Source organism: Sorex fumeus, unplaced genomic scaffold, assembly GCF_029834395.1.
Source record: "Sorex fumeus unplaced genomic scaffold, SorFum_2.1 ptg000058l, whole genome shotgun sequence".
In the NCBI taxonomy this organism is placed as follows: domain Eukaryota; kingdom Metazoa; phylum Chordata; class Mammalia; order Eulipotyphla; family Soricidae; genus Sorex; species Sorex fumeus.
Window position 1 is genome coordinate 808573 of NW_026606115.1, and position 21417 is coordinate 829989.

A 21417-nucleotide genomic window follows, 5' to 3' on the forward strand; every position below is an offset into this window, starting at 1 on the left:
AACTGACGCAAGGAGGCGTAGAAGTCCTTCCCAAAGAACACCGACGTGCCTGGAAATCTAGAAATCCAGGAAAAAGCATCCGGCGGGCCCGCCGCTGCCAACAATCACCTGAGGGCGCCTTCCAGGGATTTCGTACAATTAGGTACCCGAACACTGGAGAACCTTCCACATTTTTCCTTTCTGGAGTCCCCGCCCTTGGTTTAGACTGTCACCACCGTGCGTCAACCGGGGGGTGGCGTCATGGGAACGGGGGGGGGGGGGGAGGGAAGCACACGTCGCGCGAGACTGAGACGGGATTTTGAAGTTAAGGAACCGCCGCGGCGCACGCGCACTGGCCTCACAACCTCCGGGCTGCACGCGGGGAGGTAGGCTTGAGCCCTGAGGAGGGGGAGAAAAAGACGTGCCGGCGGCTATTGCTTCTCTCCCCGTGGCGCGCCTGCTTCCGAAGGGTGCAGGCTCTTCCTGGGGTGGCCCGGGTGCGCTCGTGCGGGCGGTTGGCACCTCCCCTTCTTCCGAAGTCGGGAGTGTGGCGGGCTTGCTCCCGCGTGCAGGACTCGAGCTTCGCTCTTTTCCTGAGGCACCGCCAACCCCCGGCCCGCGCCCCCGACACGCGCCGGCCTCCCGCGACTGCTCTTTCCCCCCTTCTCTCCCCAGCCTCTTGTCTCCCACAGCCCCCGATCCCGATCCGATCGTCCCCGCTGCCTCGCCTTGGGGGAGCCGCCGCAGCCCCGGGGTCCCGGCTTGGGGGCAGAGAAGATGGCTGGCGGGCGCCTGCTGTTGGGGGGCGACTTCCTGTCGCCGCCGCCGCTGCCGCCCCTCCCGCCGCCGCCGCTACCGCCCCTCCCGCCGCCCCCGCCCGAGCCCGTGCTCGAGCAGTGGCGCTATAGCCACGAGAGTGACTGGCACTGGGCTCTGCGGCGCAGCTTCATCTGCCGCCACCTGCACAGCTACCCGGGGGCCGCGCTCGATCAGCTCCTCGCGCTCTCCGCTGCCTGGACCAACCACGTTTTCCTGGGGTGTAGGTGAGTCGGGGAGATCCGAGCGGACTCGGCGGCGGGGGTAGGGGTGGCACCGAGGACGCGGACTCGGCTGGGGGGGTGGTGTCGGGATAGGGACGGAGACGGGTGGGGGCGGGGGGAGGTGGCGGTTGGCGAGCACTGGGGGACTGCAGAGGGTTTGCTTTGGGCCCTGAAAGCGGGGGGCAGGGGAATCCGGCGGTGAAAGGAAGCCGTGGATGACAGTAGGGGGGGAAGGGTGCCGGGATCACGGGAGCGGCCCCTCAGAGGACCCGGGTAGGGAGCCGGGAAAGGACGGTGAGGAGGGGGCTCCGGAGGGAGTGGGAAATGACAGATCGCGGGCCTTGAACCTGTGTAGGGTCCCTAAGCTGGTGGTATTTCTAGAGAATTCTGGAGGGTCTGCGGTGCGGTGGGGCGGGGGAAAGGAGGGGGGCAGGAGCTGAGCGGAGTGGGAGGAGACGCTGCAGTTCCTAATTCTATTCTCCCCATGATCACTTAAATCAGCCACCCCAGTCCGCCCGGCTTCTCCTGAGAGCTTGGTTTGTCTTAGGTCTGCCGGCTTCAGGGTTTGCCTTGCTTTTCTTGCCCTGCTTCGAGATTTCCGCATAATGTGGATGCAAACAAAGACGAGAATATAGGTACTGTTAAAACCGTCTGTCCGCCTTTCTCTTAAAAAAAAAGATATGGTTAGGATTGACGGTTGGTCTCTGGGTAAGGTTTGCAGCTCTCTCTCTCACTCTCACTCTCACTCTCTCTTGCTTGTGCGCTCTCTCTCTGTGTTAGTATGTGTTCGTATGTATGTGTTTGCAGGGAGAGTAAGAGGGGCACCTTTTCCATACATCCTGGTCACTGTTTGCTACATGCTTCTGGAAAGCTCTTTGCCTTTATTGGAGACTGCAGTGTGGTTCCAAGGCGGGTTTTTTTTTTTTTTTGGTCAAATCAGACTCCTTGGGTCTCTACCCTTCTAAAATCCCAAAGCAGCCCTAGTCTCATCATCATTCCATTGATACACTTAAGAAGCTGCTGCTACTGTTTTTTCCCTCTTTTCATGCTTCTGCCTCATGGTGAATTTTTAATTAGGAAGGATGAGAACTACTGGAAAATGATCAGATCAAATTCTGCCACCTCAGTTCCAGAAATGACTATAATGGATCCAGACACCTAGAATTGTCCACTCCTGTCCTTCCTTATGAATGTAGTATTCCAGGGTGTTGCTGGCATCACCAAATAGAGAATTTCCCCTATGCTATCTAGGTTGGTGTAATCTCTGACCCCAGAGAGCATGATTAGGTCCCTGGAGGAATTGATGGCAGCCAGGAAGTCTCTGTAATCTGGTCAGATATGTCAAATTGATCTTCACTTAATACTGTTCTTCCCTTCGACAAGATACCTTTATCCTCTATTCATAGACTGTCATAATATCCCAGAAAGCTATACGGAATCTCATTCCCCCCACTCCAAATCATACACAGGGGAGGAGACTAACCAGCCTTTGTGGTACTAATCAATCTCACCTTCCCACTAAAATATAACCTCATTTGGGGGAGAGGGCTTGCTTTCCTGATCACACCTTTATCCTCAGTACCTATGTAAGTGCCTCCTGCATAATAACCACTGAATAAGTATGTGTGTGAAGTGAATGAGTGATGAGTTTTTTTTTTAATTTTTATTAGTGAGACACCATGAGGTACAGTTGTAGACTTACAAATTTTGTGCTTGGGTTTCAGTTACACAATGACCAAATACCCATCCCTCCACCAGTGCCCATTTCCCACCACCACGGATCCCAGTATCCCTCCCACCCCCCATGCACCCCATCGCAACCTGCCTCTGTGGCAGGGCATTCCCCTCTGTTCTCTCTCTCCTTTTGGGTGTTGTGGTTTGCAAAAGAGACATTGAGTGGCAATCATGTTTGGTCTATAATCTACTTTTAGCGTACTTCTCCCATCCTGGGAGGATCCTCCCAACACCCTTTATTTGGTGCTCCCTTCTCTATCTGAGCTCCCTTTCCCTCTAGCATGTATGGCTGGCCTCCAAGCCATGGAACAAAATTCCTGGTACTAATCTTGGCCACTCTTGGGTGTTAGTCTCCTATTTTGTTACTTTATGTTCCCCAGATGAATGCAGTCTTTCTATGTCTATCCCTCTCTTTCTGACTCATTTCGCTTAACATGATACTTTCCATGTAGTACCACTTGTACGTAAATTTCATGACTTCATCTTTTCTAACAGCTACATAGTACTCCATAGTGTAGATGTACCAAAGTTTCTTTAACCAGTCATCTGTTAACGGACACTCAGATTTTTTCCAGATTCTGGCTATTGTGAAGAGTGCTGCAATGAACAAACAAGTGCAGATGTCACTTCGACTATACTTTTTGCTTCTTTGGGATATATTCCCAGGAGTGAGTGGTATTGCTGGGTCAAATGGGAGCTCAATTTCTAATTTTTGAGAGTGATGAGAGTTTTTTAATGTACAGAATCCTGTAAGTAATTCTGTATCCCCCTTTATGCAACATCTCAGGCTTAGTCTCATTTTCTCAGCATAATCCATGGAGGTCAAAAAGGGATGTGACTTCCATGCCATCCAATGTTTGGGGCTCAGTCTCCTGTTGCCTCTTTCCAGGAAGACACAGATGCTAATATTTGGCAAGCATGAGCCAAAAGGGACAGTAAGTAATGCTGATCACGAGAGTAAACACTGAGCAAGTGATCAAACAAAGCTGATTTTTCCCCAATCTTCTAAAATTAGGGGCTAGAGAAATAGCATAGCCTGGAGGGCACCTGCCTTGATGAGGATGATGTCAGTTTGATCCCGGCACCCCATATGGTTTCCCCTGAGCATCCCCAAGAGTGATCCCTGAACATAGAGTCAGAAATAAGCACTGAACACTGTCGGATTCGGCCAAAAAAATGAGGGATTTGGGACTATACCCAAGAGTGCTCGGGACTTACTCCTAGCTCCTTGCATAGGGATCACTCCTGGCAGAGCTCAGGTAATTTTTTTGGGTGCCAGCAATCAAACGTGGGTTGGTCCTGTGTGAAGCAAGTTCCCATGTTTTGTTTTTGTGCTCTCTCTCTCCAGCTCCAAAATATTGTCGTTCCCTCCCCCCCCCCCCCAAAAAAAACCCCAGGCAACTGGGAATCTCAAGTAGCTAAAACTGTTTCTCTTCACTCTTTTTGTTTGTTTTGGGGCCTCACCTGGAAGTTCTCAGGAGTTACTCCTGGCTCTGCACTCAGGAATTACTCATGGCAGTGCTTGGTGAACTATGTGGGATGCCAGAGATCAAACCCCGGCTGACTGAGTGCAAGGCAAACACCCTACCTGCTATACTGTGGCTCCAGCTGCATCCCGTATTGTCTTAATCTAGGTTGAGGCAAGACTGATGTTCCAAGATAGGCACAGGTTACAGAAGGTGTGGAAGCTCTAGGAAGATGGAGCTATCTTTGCTCTGTCTGATGTTCACTGCTAGGAGTCTTGGGGCCACATACATAGTCTTATGTATCTTATGTATACATAGTCTTATGTGCCCAGCCAGATACAGTCTTAGACTTGAGAATCATTTTTCAGTTATTTTTAAATCTCAGCTATTTTTAAAAATTTGGACTGAGTGAGGCAGTTGGATACATATTGGAAACATGTCAAGCATCTATTCTTGGACATTTATTAAATAGTAGATTTCTATTTAATAAATGGCCATTGTGTAGCAGCTGTACAAGCATATGCACTTATCTTTGTTCAAGACTGTAAGATTACTATCACTGGAGTGATAGTAGAGTGGGTAGGGCACTTGCCTTGCACGTGGCTGACCAGGGTTCGATCCTTGGTATCCCATATGGGTTCCCCGAGTACCATCAATGTGCCAGGTGTGGGCAAAAACAAAACAAAAAAACCCAAAACAAATTAAACTCAAAACTATAATATTCTGGAAGAAGTCATGTCTTTGTCTATTAGAAGCCTTCTTTTATTTCCCTGGCCTGGTCGGATGGTTGAATAATATCTTTATTTCCAAAAGCATTGGACATTATAATATACTTTTGGAAATCCTAAAGGCCTGTTGGGGTTTGTTTGGTCTTATTTGAAGCATTTATAACCATATTTGTTAATTATCTATAGTTTATCTATAGTTTAAATTATCTAAACTATAAATTAGACTTAACCAGTACACACACATCACACGTTTACTCCAAGACTCTCCATGGTAAAGAGATAGAGCAATAGAGAAAGAAGAAAAGTGCCTGCCATAGAGGCTGACTGAAGGAGGAGAGGGTGGTAGGAGGAAAACTGGGAACATTGGTGGTGGGAAATGTACACTGATGAAGGAACGGGTGTTGAAATACTGTATGACTGAAACTCAATCTTGAACAACTTAACTGTGTATCTCAAGGTGGTTGATTAAAAAAATGACTCACCTTAGTAACAGTATTTTGCATCATGACACTGCCATAGATGGGATATTGGGAGACAGAGAGTACAGCAGGTAGGGTACTTACCTTGCACGCTGCCAACCCAGGTTTGATCCCCGGCATCCCATTTGGTTCCTCAGCACTGCCACAAATAATTCCTGAATGCAGAGGTAGGCGTTAACCCTCAGCATTCCCAGCTGTGGCCCCCAATCAAAAATAAGATGGGATATTATAAAGTCATTAAAAGTTATATGTTCATGGGGGCTGGACCAATAGTACAGTGCGTAAGTCACTTGCATGCGACAAACCCGGCTTTGATCCCTGGCACCCCATATGGTCCCCCACATACCTCCAAGAGTGATCCCTGAGTCTAGAGCCAGCAGTGACCTCTGAGCATTGCTGGGTATGGCCCTAAAACAAAGCAAAACAGGTTTGTATGTTCAGGACATGAATTTTGTAAAGCCATTAAAAGCTATTCACCTTCCATTCCAGTCAGGACATGTTGAAGAAACTTAGGATTTATTCAACTATGGACAACTTTCTTGGGTCAGAAAGCTAGAATAGGGGGTATGGCACTTGTCTTGCATACAGCTTACTCTCATTGTTCTCTGGCGCCACATTGGGTTTTCCTCTGAACAACACTGAGTATAGCTACAATTCTCCGCAGCCACACAGAACTACATTCTCCATTCTCATATTGGAGGGTGGGTGGGCCACATTCAGGACTTACTCCTGGATCTGTGCTCAGGAATCACTCCTGGAAGTGCTTGGGGGACCATATATGGTACTCAGGACAGTGTATGCCAGGCAAGTGCCTTTCCTGTTTACTAGCTCTCTGGTCCACAAGTACTACATTCTTTCCCACACCATACTGCAAATCAGTACACATGATCTGCAGGGAGAGGCCGTATGGGAAGTGTCATAAAAGGAAAAGTCACCCCCATGGTGGTATCAAGGTTACCAAGCCTTTGGTATGTAGGTGCTTTTCTTGGAAATTTCTCTCTCCGCTTTCCAGAGTGGTGGTACTTTCAAATCCACTTTGAAATAAAAGGCTGGGGTAAACTGAGTCATGGAAGCTTGACTGCTTGGCTAAATTCAAGTGTGTGCCTGCACCTGATCCTCTGGAGGGCTACTATTGGGGGGGGGGGGACTTTCAAAACATCATTGAAAGCCTCGTGATGGTCTTGTTTTTTGGGGCCACACCTAGCGGTGCACAGGGCTTACTCCTGGCTCTGTACTCAGGGATCACTCAAGGTGGGCTTGGGGCACCATATGGCTTACTGGGGATTGAATTCGGGCTGACTGCATACTAAGGCAAGGGCCCTCCCTGCGGTACTATCGCTCCACCCCCACAACACAAGTTTTGATCACATATGTTCAAGAAGACCATTATGAGGGGCCGAGACAAAGTACAGTGGTAAGGCACTTGCCTTGCATGTGACTGACCTGGGTTCAGCCCCAGCACCATCCAAAATGTTCCCTGCCAGGAGTGATTCCTATGAAGGAGTAACCCCCGAGCACCAAAGAACGGCCCCCAAACAAAGCTTGTGTTGTTCTTTGAAGAGTCATTTATTAGGTACACCCTGACCTTTTTCATGGCCATTTGCGCTTCTTTGGCATTAGGATTCCCTTATCAGGGCCAGGAAGCAAATTGTGTTGGCAACCTGTGCAGTTTTATTTTTATAGACTGGAAGACAGTTTTGTGGTGGAATGCTGGGAGGAATCTTGAGAAGTGAGCAAATGTTAGTGGCGGGAGCCCCCTCTACCACACTCATCAACACTGTGTACACACCTACCATTTACATTCTGTCTGGCACTGGCTGGCGCTGAAGGCCAGGGGAGTTTTGACTGGAATGGAAGGTGTGTAGCTTGTCTTGGTACCGATTTTAAGTCACAGAAGTGCCATTACTAATTGAAGGTGTGTAGATTTCATCTCACTTTCATGATCTTTTTTTGTGATGAGTAGGATTTGGGGCCACACCCCATTGGTGTTGACGGGGGGGGGGCATTCCTATCTTTGTTCTTGGGGGTCACTTCTTCAGGTGGTATTGGATCAAACTGGTGTTGGCTGCATATAAGACAAGCACCTTGGGGCTGGAGTGATAATACAGTGGGTAGTGCGTTTGCCTTGCTCACAGCCAGTACAATCTCCAGCATCTCATACAGTCCCCCAAGACAGTCAGGAGTGGTCCTGAGCACAGAGCCAAGGGGTAAGCCTTGCCAGGTGTGGCCCCAGAACAAAAAGATAAGCACCTTAATTCCTGTACTGTCTCTCTCCCTCTCCTCCCTCCCCTTTGTTTACTTCTCATTCCTTGAGAAGAGAACTCCTCAGTCAAAAGAGAGGTAATATATAGAGTATATGACTTTGGGGACAATGCTTTCTCATATTTAGGTACAAGGAAAGGAATATAAGATTTTACTCGGCATTTGTGTGCTGATGTCTGTTTCTCAGTGGCACTTAAGTCAGTGGAAAATGCAGATCCCACTTGGTCTGGCTTCTGGAAGTTTGTTGATGAAGGGCTTCCATGTCCAACCACTCAGTTCAGCAAGGTGAATGGAGATGAGGATGGAGCCTGCTCTGACAGACCTGAAAAGGGCTACCCTCCTTCAGGTTCAGAGTCTGTTCATGTAATGGTGTGGTAGTTAATTCACCTTTTGAACTTTCTTCCCAAACACTGGCATGGGGGCCAGAAGCATCAGAAACGTGAGTACATACCCTTGGTATCCAAAACATCACTCAATTCCATGTTTATGTTTCTCTTTAATAAAGAATGATTGTCATTCTGTTCTGGCATGGTCACTGGCCTGCCCACAGTGACCCAAGGGGGTACCCTGGTGCTTTCGGGGTTGAACACCAACCCCCTTGGCTAGCCTATGACGATGGATGAACAAAGGAATGGGGACACCAGACTGGTTGGTAATCAGTGGCCAATTATTCAAGTCTCGTAGCATTAGTTGGTAATCAGTGGCCAATTCAAGTCTCGTAGCATTAGTTATAGAGAAATCATTAAGGACTGGGTATAACAGTTACGCATAGGTGTGGTAGAACATTATCATAAACAATGAAAAGAAGTAAAGCCTCTTCAGGGTAAGTTCTTCTAGGGATACTCAAGGACAAAATCTTACCTAAGTACTCAGTACTCTAGATTTCTGCTAGGAGATCTGCCCAAGGGTACAATTCCATTTAAGGAAGTATTGCTTTCTCCTTTCCTTAGCCAGTATCTATTTAAACAATCATCTTAAATTTACTTAATAAATATTATCATTCTAGTCATTTTGTATGGACACAGAAAGAGATATGTTAAGCTTAAATGGTAGCTCTTCCTGGGTACATCCCGCTATATATCCAAACTACAGTCCTCAGGCTAGGTTATTCTTTTCTAACCCCAGTAGGGTTCTTATTCAATTACTTCTCTTTAGATGACAGAGTTTGTTCCATGACTGTGCACTTAATATACTTCTAATGGCACTTAGTCTGTCCCATTTTGATGCCAGGGTAGCTTATGACTTGCCCTGGGTCTATCTAAGTCCTTTGCTGGGACCCTCCCTTTAGGGGTGTTAGGAAGTAAGGGCAAATGAGGCTTAAGTCAAGTAAATATGATGGATGCACAGAAGTAAATATTATTCAGAGTCAGTTAACTCCTGTGCTACAAAAGCATAATATTAACTGTCTTCCTCTGTCTATACAAAAAGGACTATAGCACTGTAGCACTGTCCTCCTGTTGTTCATCGATTTGCTCAAGTGGGCCCAGTAATGTCTCCATTGTCACACTTGTTATTGTGTTTGGCATTTCGATAACATCATGGGGAGCTTGCCAGGCTTTGCCATGCGGGCGAGATATTCTCGGTAGCTTGCCAGACTCTGAAAGGGGCAGAGGAATCGAACCTGGGTTGGCCAGGTCGGCTGTGTGCAAGGCAAACGCCCTACTGCTTGTGCTATCGCTCCAGCCCGCAAAAAGGACATCGCACTAAAATAAACTATGCAAAGGACATAAGGAAAAGAGAAACGCAATATATCACATGCACAATATAGCGCAATAAACGCAATGTATAAAATCCAAAGCCCTCAGAAGAATTTGACTTTACAAGTTATAGGGTCTGATATGGGAATATAAGTGATTAACAGGAGAAGAAGAGCACAAAGGAGAGGGTAAAGACAAACATAGAGGATTGGGAGTGCCTGATGGAATTGTGTCTTGGGAGCACTGTTTTGGGAGTAGCTTAATAAACCTAAGCTCCCTTGGGGGGGAGAAAGAGCAAACCAGTGTTATTTCTTAAAATGTTTAGAACTGTAGTCCAACAAATGATATCCTGTCAAGTAGCTGGTCTGTGTCATAAGGCCCTCCCCTTTATTTGGTTTGGGGGTCCCACCCAGTAGTGCCCAGGGGACACCACACCTGGTTCCGTGCTTGGTGGTCACTCCTTACATTGCATAGGGGACCATGTGGTGCTGTATAGCAGTCCTGGCCTTCCTATGTGCAAAGCCTGTACTCAGCCATTTGAGCTCTCTCTAGCCCCTCTTTTTACAATTTTTTTTGTTAAAGCACCATGATTTACAAAGTTATTCATAGTTGAGTTTTAGACACGTAGTGCTGCAGCACCAATCCCACCACCAGTGTCAACTTCCCTCCATTAATGTTCAAGAGATTACATCCCATAGTCCCCCCCACCCTCCAGCCTGCCCTCATGACAGGCACCTTTCTAAGTTCCCTTGTTCAAGTGTGTTGACTCTCTTTTTCACCTTTTTTGGGGGGAGCGGTAATGTTCAGGGGTTACTCTTGCTCAGGTATTACTCAAGTGCTCAGGGGACCATATGGGATGCTAGGGGTCGAACCTGGGTCTGCCACATGCAAGGCAAATGCTCTACCCACTGTACTATCCGTCCAGCCTTTCCACAACCCCTTTCAAAAATCTTTTTTTAGGGATCCTGGTGGGCTAGAGCGATAGCACAGCAGGTAGGGCGTTTGCCTTGCACACAGTCAACGTGGCCGACCCGAGTTTGATTCCTCCGCCCCCTCTCAGAGAGCCCGGCAAGCTACCGAGAGTATCTCACCCACAGGGCAAAGCCTAACAAGCTGCCCGTGATATATTCTATATGCCAAACACAGTAACAAGTCTCACAGTGTTACTGGGCCCACTTGAGCAAATTGATGAACAAAGGGAGGACAGTCACAGTGACAGGGATCCTGGGAACATTGATGGAGGGAAGTTGACACTGGTGGTGGAAATGCTACTGCAATATTGTATTCTGGAAACTAGGTTATGAACAACTTTGTAAATTGCAGCACCTTAACAAAATAAATCAATATTACAAACAGACTCAGAGCAGAAGTAGAAATCTATTGACATTGAATCAAAGAAAGTTCTTGTGTTTGTTTTTAGCACAGCGGTAGAGCATTTGCCTTGCGCACAGCCAGCCTGGCCGAGCCAGGTTCGATTCCTCCTCCCCTCTTGGAGAGCCTGGCAAGCTACTGAGAGTATTCAATATGCCAAACACAGTAACAAGAAGTCTCACAATGGAGACGTTACTGGGCCCGCTCGGGCAAATCGATGAACAACGGGAGGAGAGTGTCAGTTCAAAAAAATCTATGTTTATTTGGGTGTTTGGGCTTACTCCTGGCTCTGCTCAGGGATCACCCCTGATAGGGTTTGGGGGACTCTGTGTGGTGCCAGGTTGAATGGGGGTAGGGTAGCAGCTGCAGTTAAGGCAAGCACCTTATCCCTCTGTGCCCTCTGAGCATAGAGCAAGGAATAATCCCTGAGCTCTTCTCAGTGGTATGTTAGGGGCACTCTGGGTGTTTTTTCTGGAAAGGGAACAGTAGGGAGTTGGAGAAATAGTATAGGGTTTAAGGCACTTACTTGCATACCACTGACCTTTGATTGAATTCCCAGCATCTCATATAGTCCCCCGAGCATTGTCAGGGGTTACTCCTGAGTACAGATCCAAGACTAGCCCCTGAGCTCCATTGGGTATTACCCCAAAATCCGAAATGTGGGATTACAGTAAGCCAAACAAGTGAAAATTGTTTCTTTTTTAGGTGTCTATACTCTTTTTCTCTTGGTTTTGGGACAAACCAGGGCGTATTCCTGGCTCTGTGTTCAGGGGTCATGCCTGCTGGTGTTAGGGGGACCATACATGGTACTGGAGATAAGGTGTAGTTAGCAGCATGCAAGGCAAGTCCCTTAACCCCTGTACTGTCTGTGACCAAATCCCCCTAGCCCTGCTTCTGTGTTCACACTCTATCTAGTGCCTCTATGTCCTAGTTAGTGTAGGATATTTGGGGACACATCATTGGTTGTCTTTTATTTGGGAAGGCCCACACTTGGCAGTGCTCAGGTCTTTCTCCTGTCTGTGTTCTCAGGGATCACGTTCCTGCCGGGCTCAGGAAACAATATGGGGTGCTGGGGACCAAACCAGGGTTAGCTGTGTGCTTGGCAAGTGCCCTACTCACTGCACTATTACTCCAGCCTCAAATTCTCTTGTCAGGTTTTTGCGAAGCTTTTAAACTTTTTGTTTTGGTTCTTTTGCTTTCACCTGACAGTGTTCAGAGGCTATTTCCATCTCAGTGCTCAGGCTCCCTCTGGGTGTTGCCAGGGATGGAACCCAGTCACTCCCTCATGCAAAGTCGGCCTTCCATTTCTTTGAGCCCTTTCCTAAGCTCTGAAAGGTTTTTTTTTTATTCTATTCATCTTTCTTTTTTATGGATCATACTTTTGGTTTCAAGTATAAGAACTGTGTACCTAGCTCCAGTTCTGTGTATGTATATTTTTGGAGGGAGAGGATGTCCCAATGGGGGCATGTAGTAGCAGGGTTCCAGCCTGGGACTTTCTTCAGTATTCAAAATATGCACTCTAGTCCATTGAACTATCTTCCCAACCCCTAGCTGTAGATCTGGAAAATTTCCTTCTTTGTTTATATATAAACATTTTGTAGTTTCATTTTTTGAGGGTGGGGTGTCACAACCGGTGATGCTCTGGGGTTACTTCTGGCTCTGCACTCAGGAATTACTCCTGACGTTGCTTGGGAGACCATATGGGGAATGCCAGGGATCAAACCTGGGTTGATCTGTGCAAGCCCTACCCACTGTACTATTACTTCGGCCCCTGTAGTTTCACTTTTTAAGAGGAGGTATATTGGGACCACACCCAGTGGTACTCAGGGGCTGATCCTGTTTCAGTTTTGGGGGGTCGATCCTGGAAGTACTCAGGGGACCCAGTGGTACTACGGACTTAACCTGGGACAACTACATGCAAAACTTGTGCTCTGACTCCTGGGACTTTACTTTTTGGTATTGGTTTATGATACTTTGGAGAGGTTGTTTTGGGGCCACACCCAGTGGTTCTCAAGGCTTACTCCTGGCTGTGTACTCACAGTCATTCCTGACAGGCTCAGGAAACCATTTGGGGTACCCGGGATTGAACCTGGATCAGCCGTGTGCAAGGCAAACACCCTCACTGTAGTATTGCTCCAACCCCTATGATCCATTTTTTTAAAATTGAATCACCGTGAGATACAGTTACACAGCTTTCGTGTTTGAGTTTCAGTTATAGAATGATCAAACACCCATCCCTCCACCAGTGCACATTTCCCACCACCAATGTCTCCAGTATTTCCCCCAATCCCACCCCTTCCCCTGCCTCTATGGCAGACAATTTCTCTACTTTTGGGCATTACTGTATAGTACAGATGGCTTGCAGTACAGATACTGAGAGGTTATCACGTTTGGTCCTTTATCTACTTTCAATACACATCTCCCATCCCAAACTACCCTTCCAACCATCATTGACTTAGTCCCTATGATCCATTTTGAGTTCATTCATTTATCTTTTGTTTTTTCTTGCTGGGGACCTAGGGAAATGGGGAGTCAGGACCTCACAGTTGCCCATGATACATCGTAAGCCAATGCTTATGATGTATCCTCTGGAACTTTTGTTTCCCGGGGATCCTGTCAGCAGGGTGGGCAGTGTCACCTCAGTGCCTGAAGTTGGCACTGAGGTTTCAACTCAACACCTTGCACTGTCCAGGGAAGCACCTTAAGCCGTTGAGCCATTTTCTAGCTACGCCTTTTGCGACTCTGTCAACAAAAGCTGACATGTTTGTGTCTGGAATGTTTCCCCCACCAGCCTTTTGCATAATAGCTTCAGCGTTCCATCTGAGTAGCAAATGGGAATAGTTGTTTTCATTCCTTCAGTTCTCAGCTGGTAAAAGAGATTTTATTCCAGGGCTCTTTAGTTATTCTTAGCAACAGTTTGCATCAGACATGCTTATTTCTTCTGACAACCTGGTTTGAAGCAGTATCTTGATGTCTTCCCATCATCTAGTGAGTTTCTAAGTATTATCTAAGTATCATTCACAACTACAGGCTTTTTGAATGTTTTTTAAAATCTTTTTTGTTTGTTTTTGGAGCCACACACAGCAATGATCAGGGTTACTCCTGGCTCTGCACTCAGTAATCATTCCTGGTGAGGCTCAGAGGACCATACTGGATGCTGGGGCTCAAAACCCGATCAACCCTGCATGCAAGGCGCATAGCCTATCCCCTGTACTATTGCTCCAATCCTTTTTGTTTTTTGCTTTTTTTGGATTACTCCCAGCGATGCTCAGGGGTTACTCCTGACTCTGCACTCAGGAATTACTCCTGGCGGTGCTTGGGGAACCATATGGGATGCTGGGAATCGAACCCGGGTTGGCCACATGCAAGGCAAACATCCTACCCATTATGCTATTGCTCCAGCCCCTTCAGTCCCTTTTTGACTGGTTTTGATGTGTTAAAATCTACTGAATGAGTTTTCTTTTTTTTTCTTTTTGGGTCACACCTGGCAGTGTTCAGGGTTTACTCCTGTCTCTGCACTTGGAAATTATTCTTGGTGGTGCTTGGGGGACCATATGGGATGCCGGAGATGGAACCCGGCTGTGTGCAAGGCAAACACCCTACCCACTGTACTATCACTCCAGCCCCGTAATTGTTCTTATTGATCCTTACATTTTCTCCTTTTAAAAGCAGTCCATTGAGTTTGGCTCTGAGTTCCTTTAATGTGACTCATGTGGTTTGGGGGGGGTTCTTTTTTGCTTTTTGGGGGAGTGGTGGTGCCAAGGATGAAACCCAGAGCCCCAATATGTGAGATGCTGTACCACTGAACCCTCTCTTCAACCCTCACCTGTGGCATTTGACACAGGATTTGACACAGGCTCTGGATTTTCCTGTATTTCCAGGCCTACAGAGATCTGCTGGGTGCCTCTGACATTTTCTTTCCCAGACTTGGAATCAGCCATTTCTCTATGGATGCTGAGTCCTTTCCGATGGGAAAAGAGACACCACAGTCTAGATACTAGCTCAGCATCTCCCAACACCCTTACTGCTTCTCTACAACTGAGGATGCAGCTGTTGTCATAGAACATGCAGCTATGAAAGAGTACAGGACGGGGGTGGGGGTGGGGGAGCCTTCATTTAGACTGATACCTTAGAATTCAAGTCTTTTCATGAGATTTCTTGATTTTGATATTTGCATGTCTTGGGTGGGGGGGGAATGGTGATTCCCAAGACCAATAGTGTTATTTCCCATTGGGTATCTTGGTATTTTAGAACAAGTTCTTCGCACTATATAGTGAAGAGATTCAGTTGCTAAAGGTGGGTGAGAGTAAGTTCAAGAAGGCTTACTTAGAAGCTCTTGAGAAAAGCTATAGTCTTTCCTATTTTCACTACAGATTGTGTTCCTTCTCATAGGTACAGCCCACGCTTGATGGAAAAAATTCTCCAAATGGCTGAAGGTATTGATATTGGGGAGATGCCTTCCTATGACCTCATGCTGCCCAAAGCTTCCAAAGGTCAGAAGCGCCACCTCTCCTCATCCTGTGATGGTACGTATGTCCGCTTCTGCCAGACAGGCTTGAAGGGAGCAGTGTGGCTTTTAAAAGAAGTGCTGTAAATGTCGTAGCTGCCAGTGACATTGGCAACATTAATCCTTACAGTGATGTAAAGGCCTATTTTTTCCTTTTTGTTTTTGTTTGTTTGGGGGCCACAACCAGCAGTGCTCAGGATTTACTCCTGGTTCTGAGCTCAGAGATCACTCCTGGCAGGGCTTGGAGGACCATATGGAATACTGGGTATCAAACCCGGGTTTGCTGCATGCAAGACAAACAGCCTACCTGCTGTACATACCATCACTCGGCCCCAATCTATTTTTTTCTTTTTTTGGGCCATGTCTGGCAATGCTCAGGGGTTACTCCTAGTTCTGCACTCAGGAATTACTATTGGTAGTGCTTGGAGGACCATATGGGATGCCAGGGATATGAGGCCAGGTCGGTCACATGCAAGGCAAGTGCCTTACCCACTGTATTATCTCTTCAGGCCCCCTTTATCAATTTTTATGACCACACCCAGCAGTGCTTAGGGTTACCTTCTGACTCTGCTCTCAGGGATTACACCTGGAAGGGCTTGATGGCTTCTGTGGGATGCCAGGATGGAACCTGGGTTAGCTATGTGCAAGGCTAGTGCCTTCCCTGCTGCATTGTTGTTCCTATCCCTTAGTATTCTTAGTTTTTGGTTCCTCTTAGTGTGTGCCAAAAAAGCCCATAAATATTAAAAGGCCTTTGTTTCAAGGTGTTCTAGAAATAAAATATAGCCTGGTTCCTTTTTTTCAAAATGGATCAGAACCAAAGATTCTGATGCAAACATTGGGATTAATCATTTTGTTTCACTTTTGAGTGAAACCTTCAAAAGCACCATCACAGGGGCCAGAGCAATAGTACAATCCCTGTCACCCCATATGGTCCCCCAAGCCCTCCAGGAGGAAGCCCTGAACACAGCTGGGAATGGCCCAAAAACCAAACAAGCAAGAAAAAGGCACCATCATGGAGTTCCTCACCTCTGGTATAAGAAGAGAAAGGCAGTGTGAAAAGGCCCTGACTAGAGTCGCTCCATTTATAATCGTAAAGAAAAACGGGTCTTTGCAGTGCTGGTAGCACTTGACTCTGCCGGAACCACCTCTTAACTCTGACATCTGTTAGGCATGCATGGTGATGACCCGCATAATTGACTCAAGGGCATATTTTCTGTTAAGTCTCTTCCCTTTCTCTCTTCCTTCCTCTTGTGAGGGTAGGGAACATCCCTCCTTAGTCTAAAATCTGACACTGTTCACGTGAGTAGTCTGAAGTTTTTCTGTGTGAACAACCTTGTCCCCCTGATCTAGCTTGAATTTAGGATGGTTATTACTGGACCTTTTTTTGGTCCCTTCTTGGTGCTTTTGAAATAGTCCTCTTTATTTTAATGAGTTGTAAATTTCACTCATTCTGTAGGTCAGAATCCTCCAAAAAAACAGGCCATTTCCAAGTTCCAAATTAGACCACGTTTTGAGCCCGTGCACTTTGTCGCTAGTAGTTCAAATGAGGAAAGACAAGAAGAATCTTCGGGCCCTCCCACAAAGGAAGTCAAGGAACAAACACGGTCTGCCCAGATGCCAAGAAACACCTACCAAGATTATACTCAAGACTCATTCGGAGTCCAAGATGGGAATTCTCAGTATTTTGATTCGTCGGAATTTATTTTCACAAAAGAGCAATCTGTAACAGCCAACATGCATTTCGACAGCGGGAAACCCAGTCCCAGCAGCACACCACAGCCAGCAAAAGCCCAGACAATCCTCGAACCTTCGGCATCACAGACATTTCCTGAGTCAGTGGTAGCTGAGAAGCAGTTTTTCATTGATAAGTTAACCGCCACTATCTGGAAGAGCCTTTCAAATCCTGAGATGACTGCTGGATCTGATAAAATTAATTACACGTACATGTTGACACGCTGTATTCAGGCATGTAAGACGAATCCTGAGTACATCTATGCACCCTTGAAAGAAATTCCTCCTGCTGACATCCCCAAAAGTAAAAAACTTCTCATCGATGGTTATGCTTGTGAAGTCCGATGCCAAAATATCTACTTGACAACAGGCTATGCTGGCAGCAAGAATGGGTCTAGGGATCGCGCCACTGAGCTGGCCATCAAACTTTTGCAGAAACATCTAGAGGTGAGGGTGGTCCGCCGGAAATTCAAGCACACTTTTGGAGAGGACCTGGTGGTGTGCCAGGTTGGCATGCTTTCCTGTGACTTTCCTCCAGCACTGAAACCCCCAGAGGACCTGGTGGTGCTAACAAAGGATGCGACTGGGCAACCAATTCATAATGCTTCTGCCAAGCACTGGACCAATTTTATCATCACGGAGAATGCAAATGATGCCATAGGCATCCTCAACAACTCTGCCTCGTTCAACAAAATGTCCATTGAGTACAAGTATGAAATGATGCCAAATCGCACCTGGCGCTGTCAGGTGTTTCTGCAAGACCACTGCCTAGCCGAAGGTTATGGAACCAAGAAAACAAGTAAGCATGCAGCTGCCAACGAGGCTTTGAAAATCTTGCAGAAAACCCAGCCCACTTATCCATCAGTTAAAAGTTCCCAGTGTCAGAGTGGCTCATCCCCCCGGGGCTCGGGAAAGAAGAAGGATATCAAGGATCTCGTGGTGTATGAGAACTCTACCAATCCTGTGTGCACGCTCAATGATACAGCACAGTTTAACCGAATGACCGTAGAGTACGTCTTTGAGCGGATGACAGGTCTTCGGTGGAAATGCAAGGTGATACTTGAGAGTGAGGTCATTGCCGAAGCCGTGGGGGTGAAGAAAACAGTCAAATATGAAGCAGCCGGGGAGGCCGTGAAGATCCTCAAGAAGACACAGCCAACCGTCATTAACAACTTGAAGAAAGGTGCTGTCGAAGATGTGATTTCAAGGAACGAGATTCAGGGCCGCTCAGCCGAGGAGGCATACAAGCAACAGATCCGAGAGGATAACATTGGCAACCAGCTGCTGCGAAAGATGGGGTGGACGGGTGGGGGTCTGGGGAAATCCGGTGAGGGCATTCGGGAGCCCATCTCCGTAAAAGAGCAGCATAAGCGGGAAGGGCTGGGTCTAGATGTCGAGAGGGTGAATAGGATTGCCAAGAGAGACATCGAACAGATCATCCGGAATTATGCCCGCTCCGAGAGCCACACCGACTTGACTTTCTCAACTGAGCTGACCAATGATGAGCGGAAGCAAATTCATCAGATCGCCCAAAAGTATGGTCTTAAGAGTAAGTCCCATGGGGTGGGCCATGACAGATACCTAGTGGTTGGTAGGAAACGACGGAAGGAAGACCTATTGGATCAACTCAAACAGGAAGGTCAAGTCGGGCATTATGAGCTGGTTATGCCTCAAGCAAATTGAGCTCTCCTTAATTTATTTTGTGGAATACCCAATAAGGCCAATTAATTCAATAAATGCTACATGATTGAATTGCAAAGTATATCCATTCTTAAGATGTTTTGCTGTGTTCATTTCCTATAGTGTTTTAGTAACTCTCAAATCCCCACCCAGACCTTCCAGTCCACTTGTCACAAGCTTACTCCAGCAGATGACGTCTGCGCACTTCCCTGTGTGTGTCTTTGATACTGCTGTGTCCCTTTCATTTTAGTAGTTGGTATAAAGCCAGCACACACATCCAGAGGGATTTTAACTCCTGAGAAAAATTCTCACTCTGAAGGGCATAGCACAGCAACCTGTAACAATATGTACAATTGACATCAGCTACAGTCAGACTACATTCTTCATTCCAGACTTAACTGAAAATGTCAGATCATGTTTTGTATTACCTATTCTTTTTGTGTAGAGCCGGTTCTAGACTGTTTTCTGAGTCCCTTGTGATGTGCGTGTACACGTCCTTCCCAGTTAACTGGTGTAAAACTTTCCTAAAGTAACTTTAATGTTCATTTATTTATAACTTCTCCCATGTGATTTCCTCACAATTGGAAGCGACTTACTGTCTGTGGTGATAGATGGTTGTTGTTTTTCAATTTTTAACAAATCTCTAGTCTTCATGCTGAGAGAGGACTACTTAAGAGATATTTGGAAAGTTGGGGAAAACTTTGATTCACTCTGAAGAAAGGAAGCTGGAACTGTCTGTTCTTGGTGCCTTGCAGAGAGACTTGCAAACCTCTCCGTCACCGTTTTTCCCTCAGTTTGGATGGCAGCACATCCAAACAGCCACCCTGTGGCAGAGCTCGGTCAATAAACTGCAGATAACATCAGTGATTTGAGGAAAAGATCAGTTGACTGGTTCCCCCTCTCAAACAGCTTGTCAAGCCCCAAGAGTCAACTTTGTAGCATATTTAAAATGGCTATTTTCGCTGGTTTCTGCAATGTACAAAAATATGTATAAAAAGATTTAGTGTATGCTTCCTGAATAAAAAGGAGCCAAAGGTGATTATGTCGGTTCTGCACTTTTTTCTGAGCAACAATCTCCAGGGAATACTCTGGGGTTTTTGGATAAAATAATAGCAAGGTGGGCAATGAAGTATCCCCAGACCTGAGCCCAGTGGAGCTGAACATCCTAATTGAGCAGGTAAAGAGGCACTTAGAGCCCAGCATGTTGGCCACAACCAAATATTGGACTGTTGGTTTTTACATGATTTGGGATTTTTTAAGTGAGAGATTATCAACGGTGGATGTTAATATGCAGAGTTTGTCACCTTCAGTGAAATGGAATTCAGAATTAATGGGTGCTTCACAGTGTCTTTACACATTTAACACCAGGATGGATCTGGTGCAAGCCCACAACAGTTATTTCCTCTCCTTAATATTATTGTGTCATTATTTTCTCTTTGGTTTGGTGGCCACACCTGGAGGTGCTCAGGGCTTACTCCTGAGACTGTTCCTGGTAGTTTGGGGGAATAGTATGGGATCTGGCTATCGAACATGCATTGACTGCTTGCAGTGAAAGCACCCTACCACTATACTATCTCTCTGGTCGTTGTTACTCATATTTTTCATGCATATATCATTCCAACACCACCTATCACCAGAGAGCTTGCGTCCCTCCAGCAATGTCCCAAGGGGCCCTCCCCCGCTTCACCCCCCATTCTTGTGCTCAGTTCTATAGATGAAATAGTTAATACCAATGACTTTTTATTCCCTTAGCTATGTTTCCTTTTTATTTCATATTTGGGATATCTTTTTTTGTGGAAGTGGTGAATATACAAGCATAAGTGATGGAACTAATCTGTAATTTCATAAAATTGTAAGTCAATGATAAAATCGTAATATAATTTCCCCCCAACTCATATTTTTATACAATTAAGTAATTTTATTTTTTCTGGTTATTTTTGTTTTTGTTTGGGAGTCATACCTGGTACCCAAGGATTACTCTTGGCTCTCAAGTATTATTCCTGTAGGGCTGGGGACCATATAGGGTGCCAGAAATTTGAACCCAAAATCACATGGAAGTCAAATGCCCTTCCTGCTATACTGTTGCTCCAGCCCCAATGACTTTTTAAAAAATCAGTGTTATGAATTAACGATGCTGATGCGTTTTAAGATTTACGTGAAACAGATAAATCCTACCAGTGTAAATTTTAGTAACAGTGAAGAGTTGAAAATGCTAAAGGGAGAATCTGAACAGGCCTGTAAGTATAAAGATGTCTTTTATCCTAAAAATGGAACTGCTGGCCTTGTTAGAAAACACTGTAATAGAGATACTGCTTAGTGTCTGCAATAATGAGGAAAAGATTGTAATTAAAATTCCAATAGATATAAAACATACACCTGATTTGATCCTGTTTTACCTGAAGAAGTTGCACATTGTAGTTAAAGCGATATTTGAACATTGCAAAGGTAAGGTTAACTTGGGGGCCTGGGGCTTTGCTGCTTAGAGTCACCTATGGTGATTACCAGACAGTGTAATACTGGATTTCTACTAACTTTTATCAGTATGTGTCAGTGCATGTTTATAGAAGAGAAATGAGGTGTGCCTTTATTTGAACCCTTAATGGTTTTAACAGTGGCGAAGGGAATTAAATTATTTTTTACCTACAAGGGAAAAATGCCAACATTTTGAGAACATGTTTTGCATGTGGGAGACCCCAAGTTTGATCCCTGGCACCAAATGGTTCTCCAAGCACTATTGGGAGCA

General features: G+C 46.2%; 1 protein-coding gene across 1 annotated transcript; it reads left to right on the top strand.

Moving 5' to 3' along the window:
• The first annotated feature begins 722 nt into the window (after window positions 1-722).
• Window positions 723-19713, top strand: NKRF (NFKB repressing factor). Its single transcript, XM_056125753.1, has 3 exons — window positions 723-1022; window positions 15149-15282; window positions 16720-19713. The coding sequence occupies exons 1-3, from the start codon at window positions 757-759 to the stop codon at window positions 18675-18677; spliced, it is 2358 nt and encodes a 785-aa protein (XP_055981728.1). The 5' UTR covers window positions 723-756; the 3' UTR covers window positions 18678-19713.
• Window positions 19714-21417: the final 1704 nt, after the last annotated feature.

Bases quoted from the DNA above. Each gene is read 5' to 3' on its own strand.
- NKRF (XM_056125753.1), top strand. From the start codon at position 757: ATGGCTGGCGGGCGCCTGCTGTTGGGGGGCGACTTCCTGTCGCCGCCG. The intron at 1,023-15,148 runs GTGAGTCGGGGA...TCCTTCTCATAG, and splicing joins CACGTTTTCCTGGGGTGTAG to GTACAGCCCACGCTTGATGG. The intron at 15,283-16,719 runs GTACGTATGTCC...CTCATTCTGTAG, and splicing joins CCTCTCCTCATCCTGTGATG to GTCAGAATCCTCCAAAAAAA.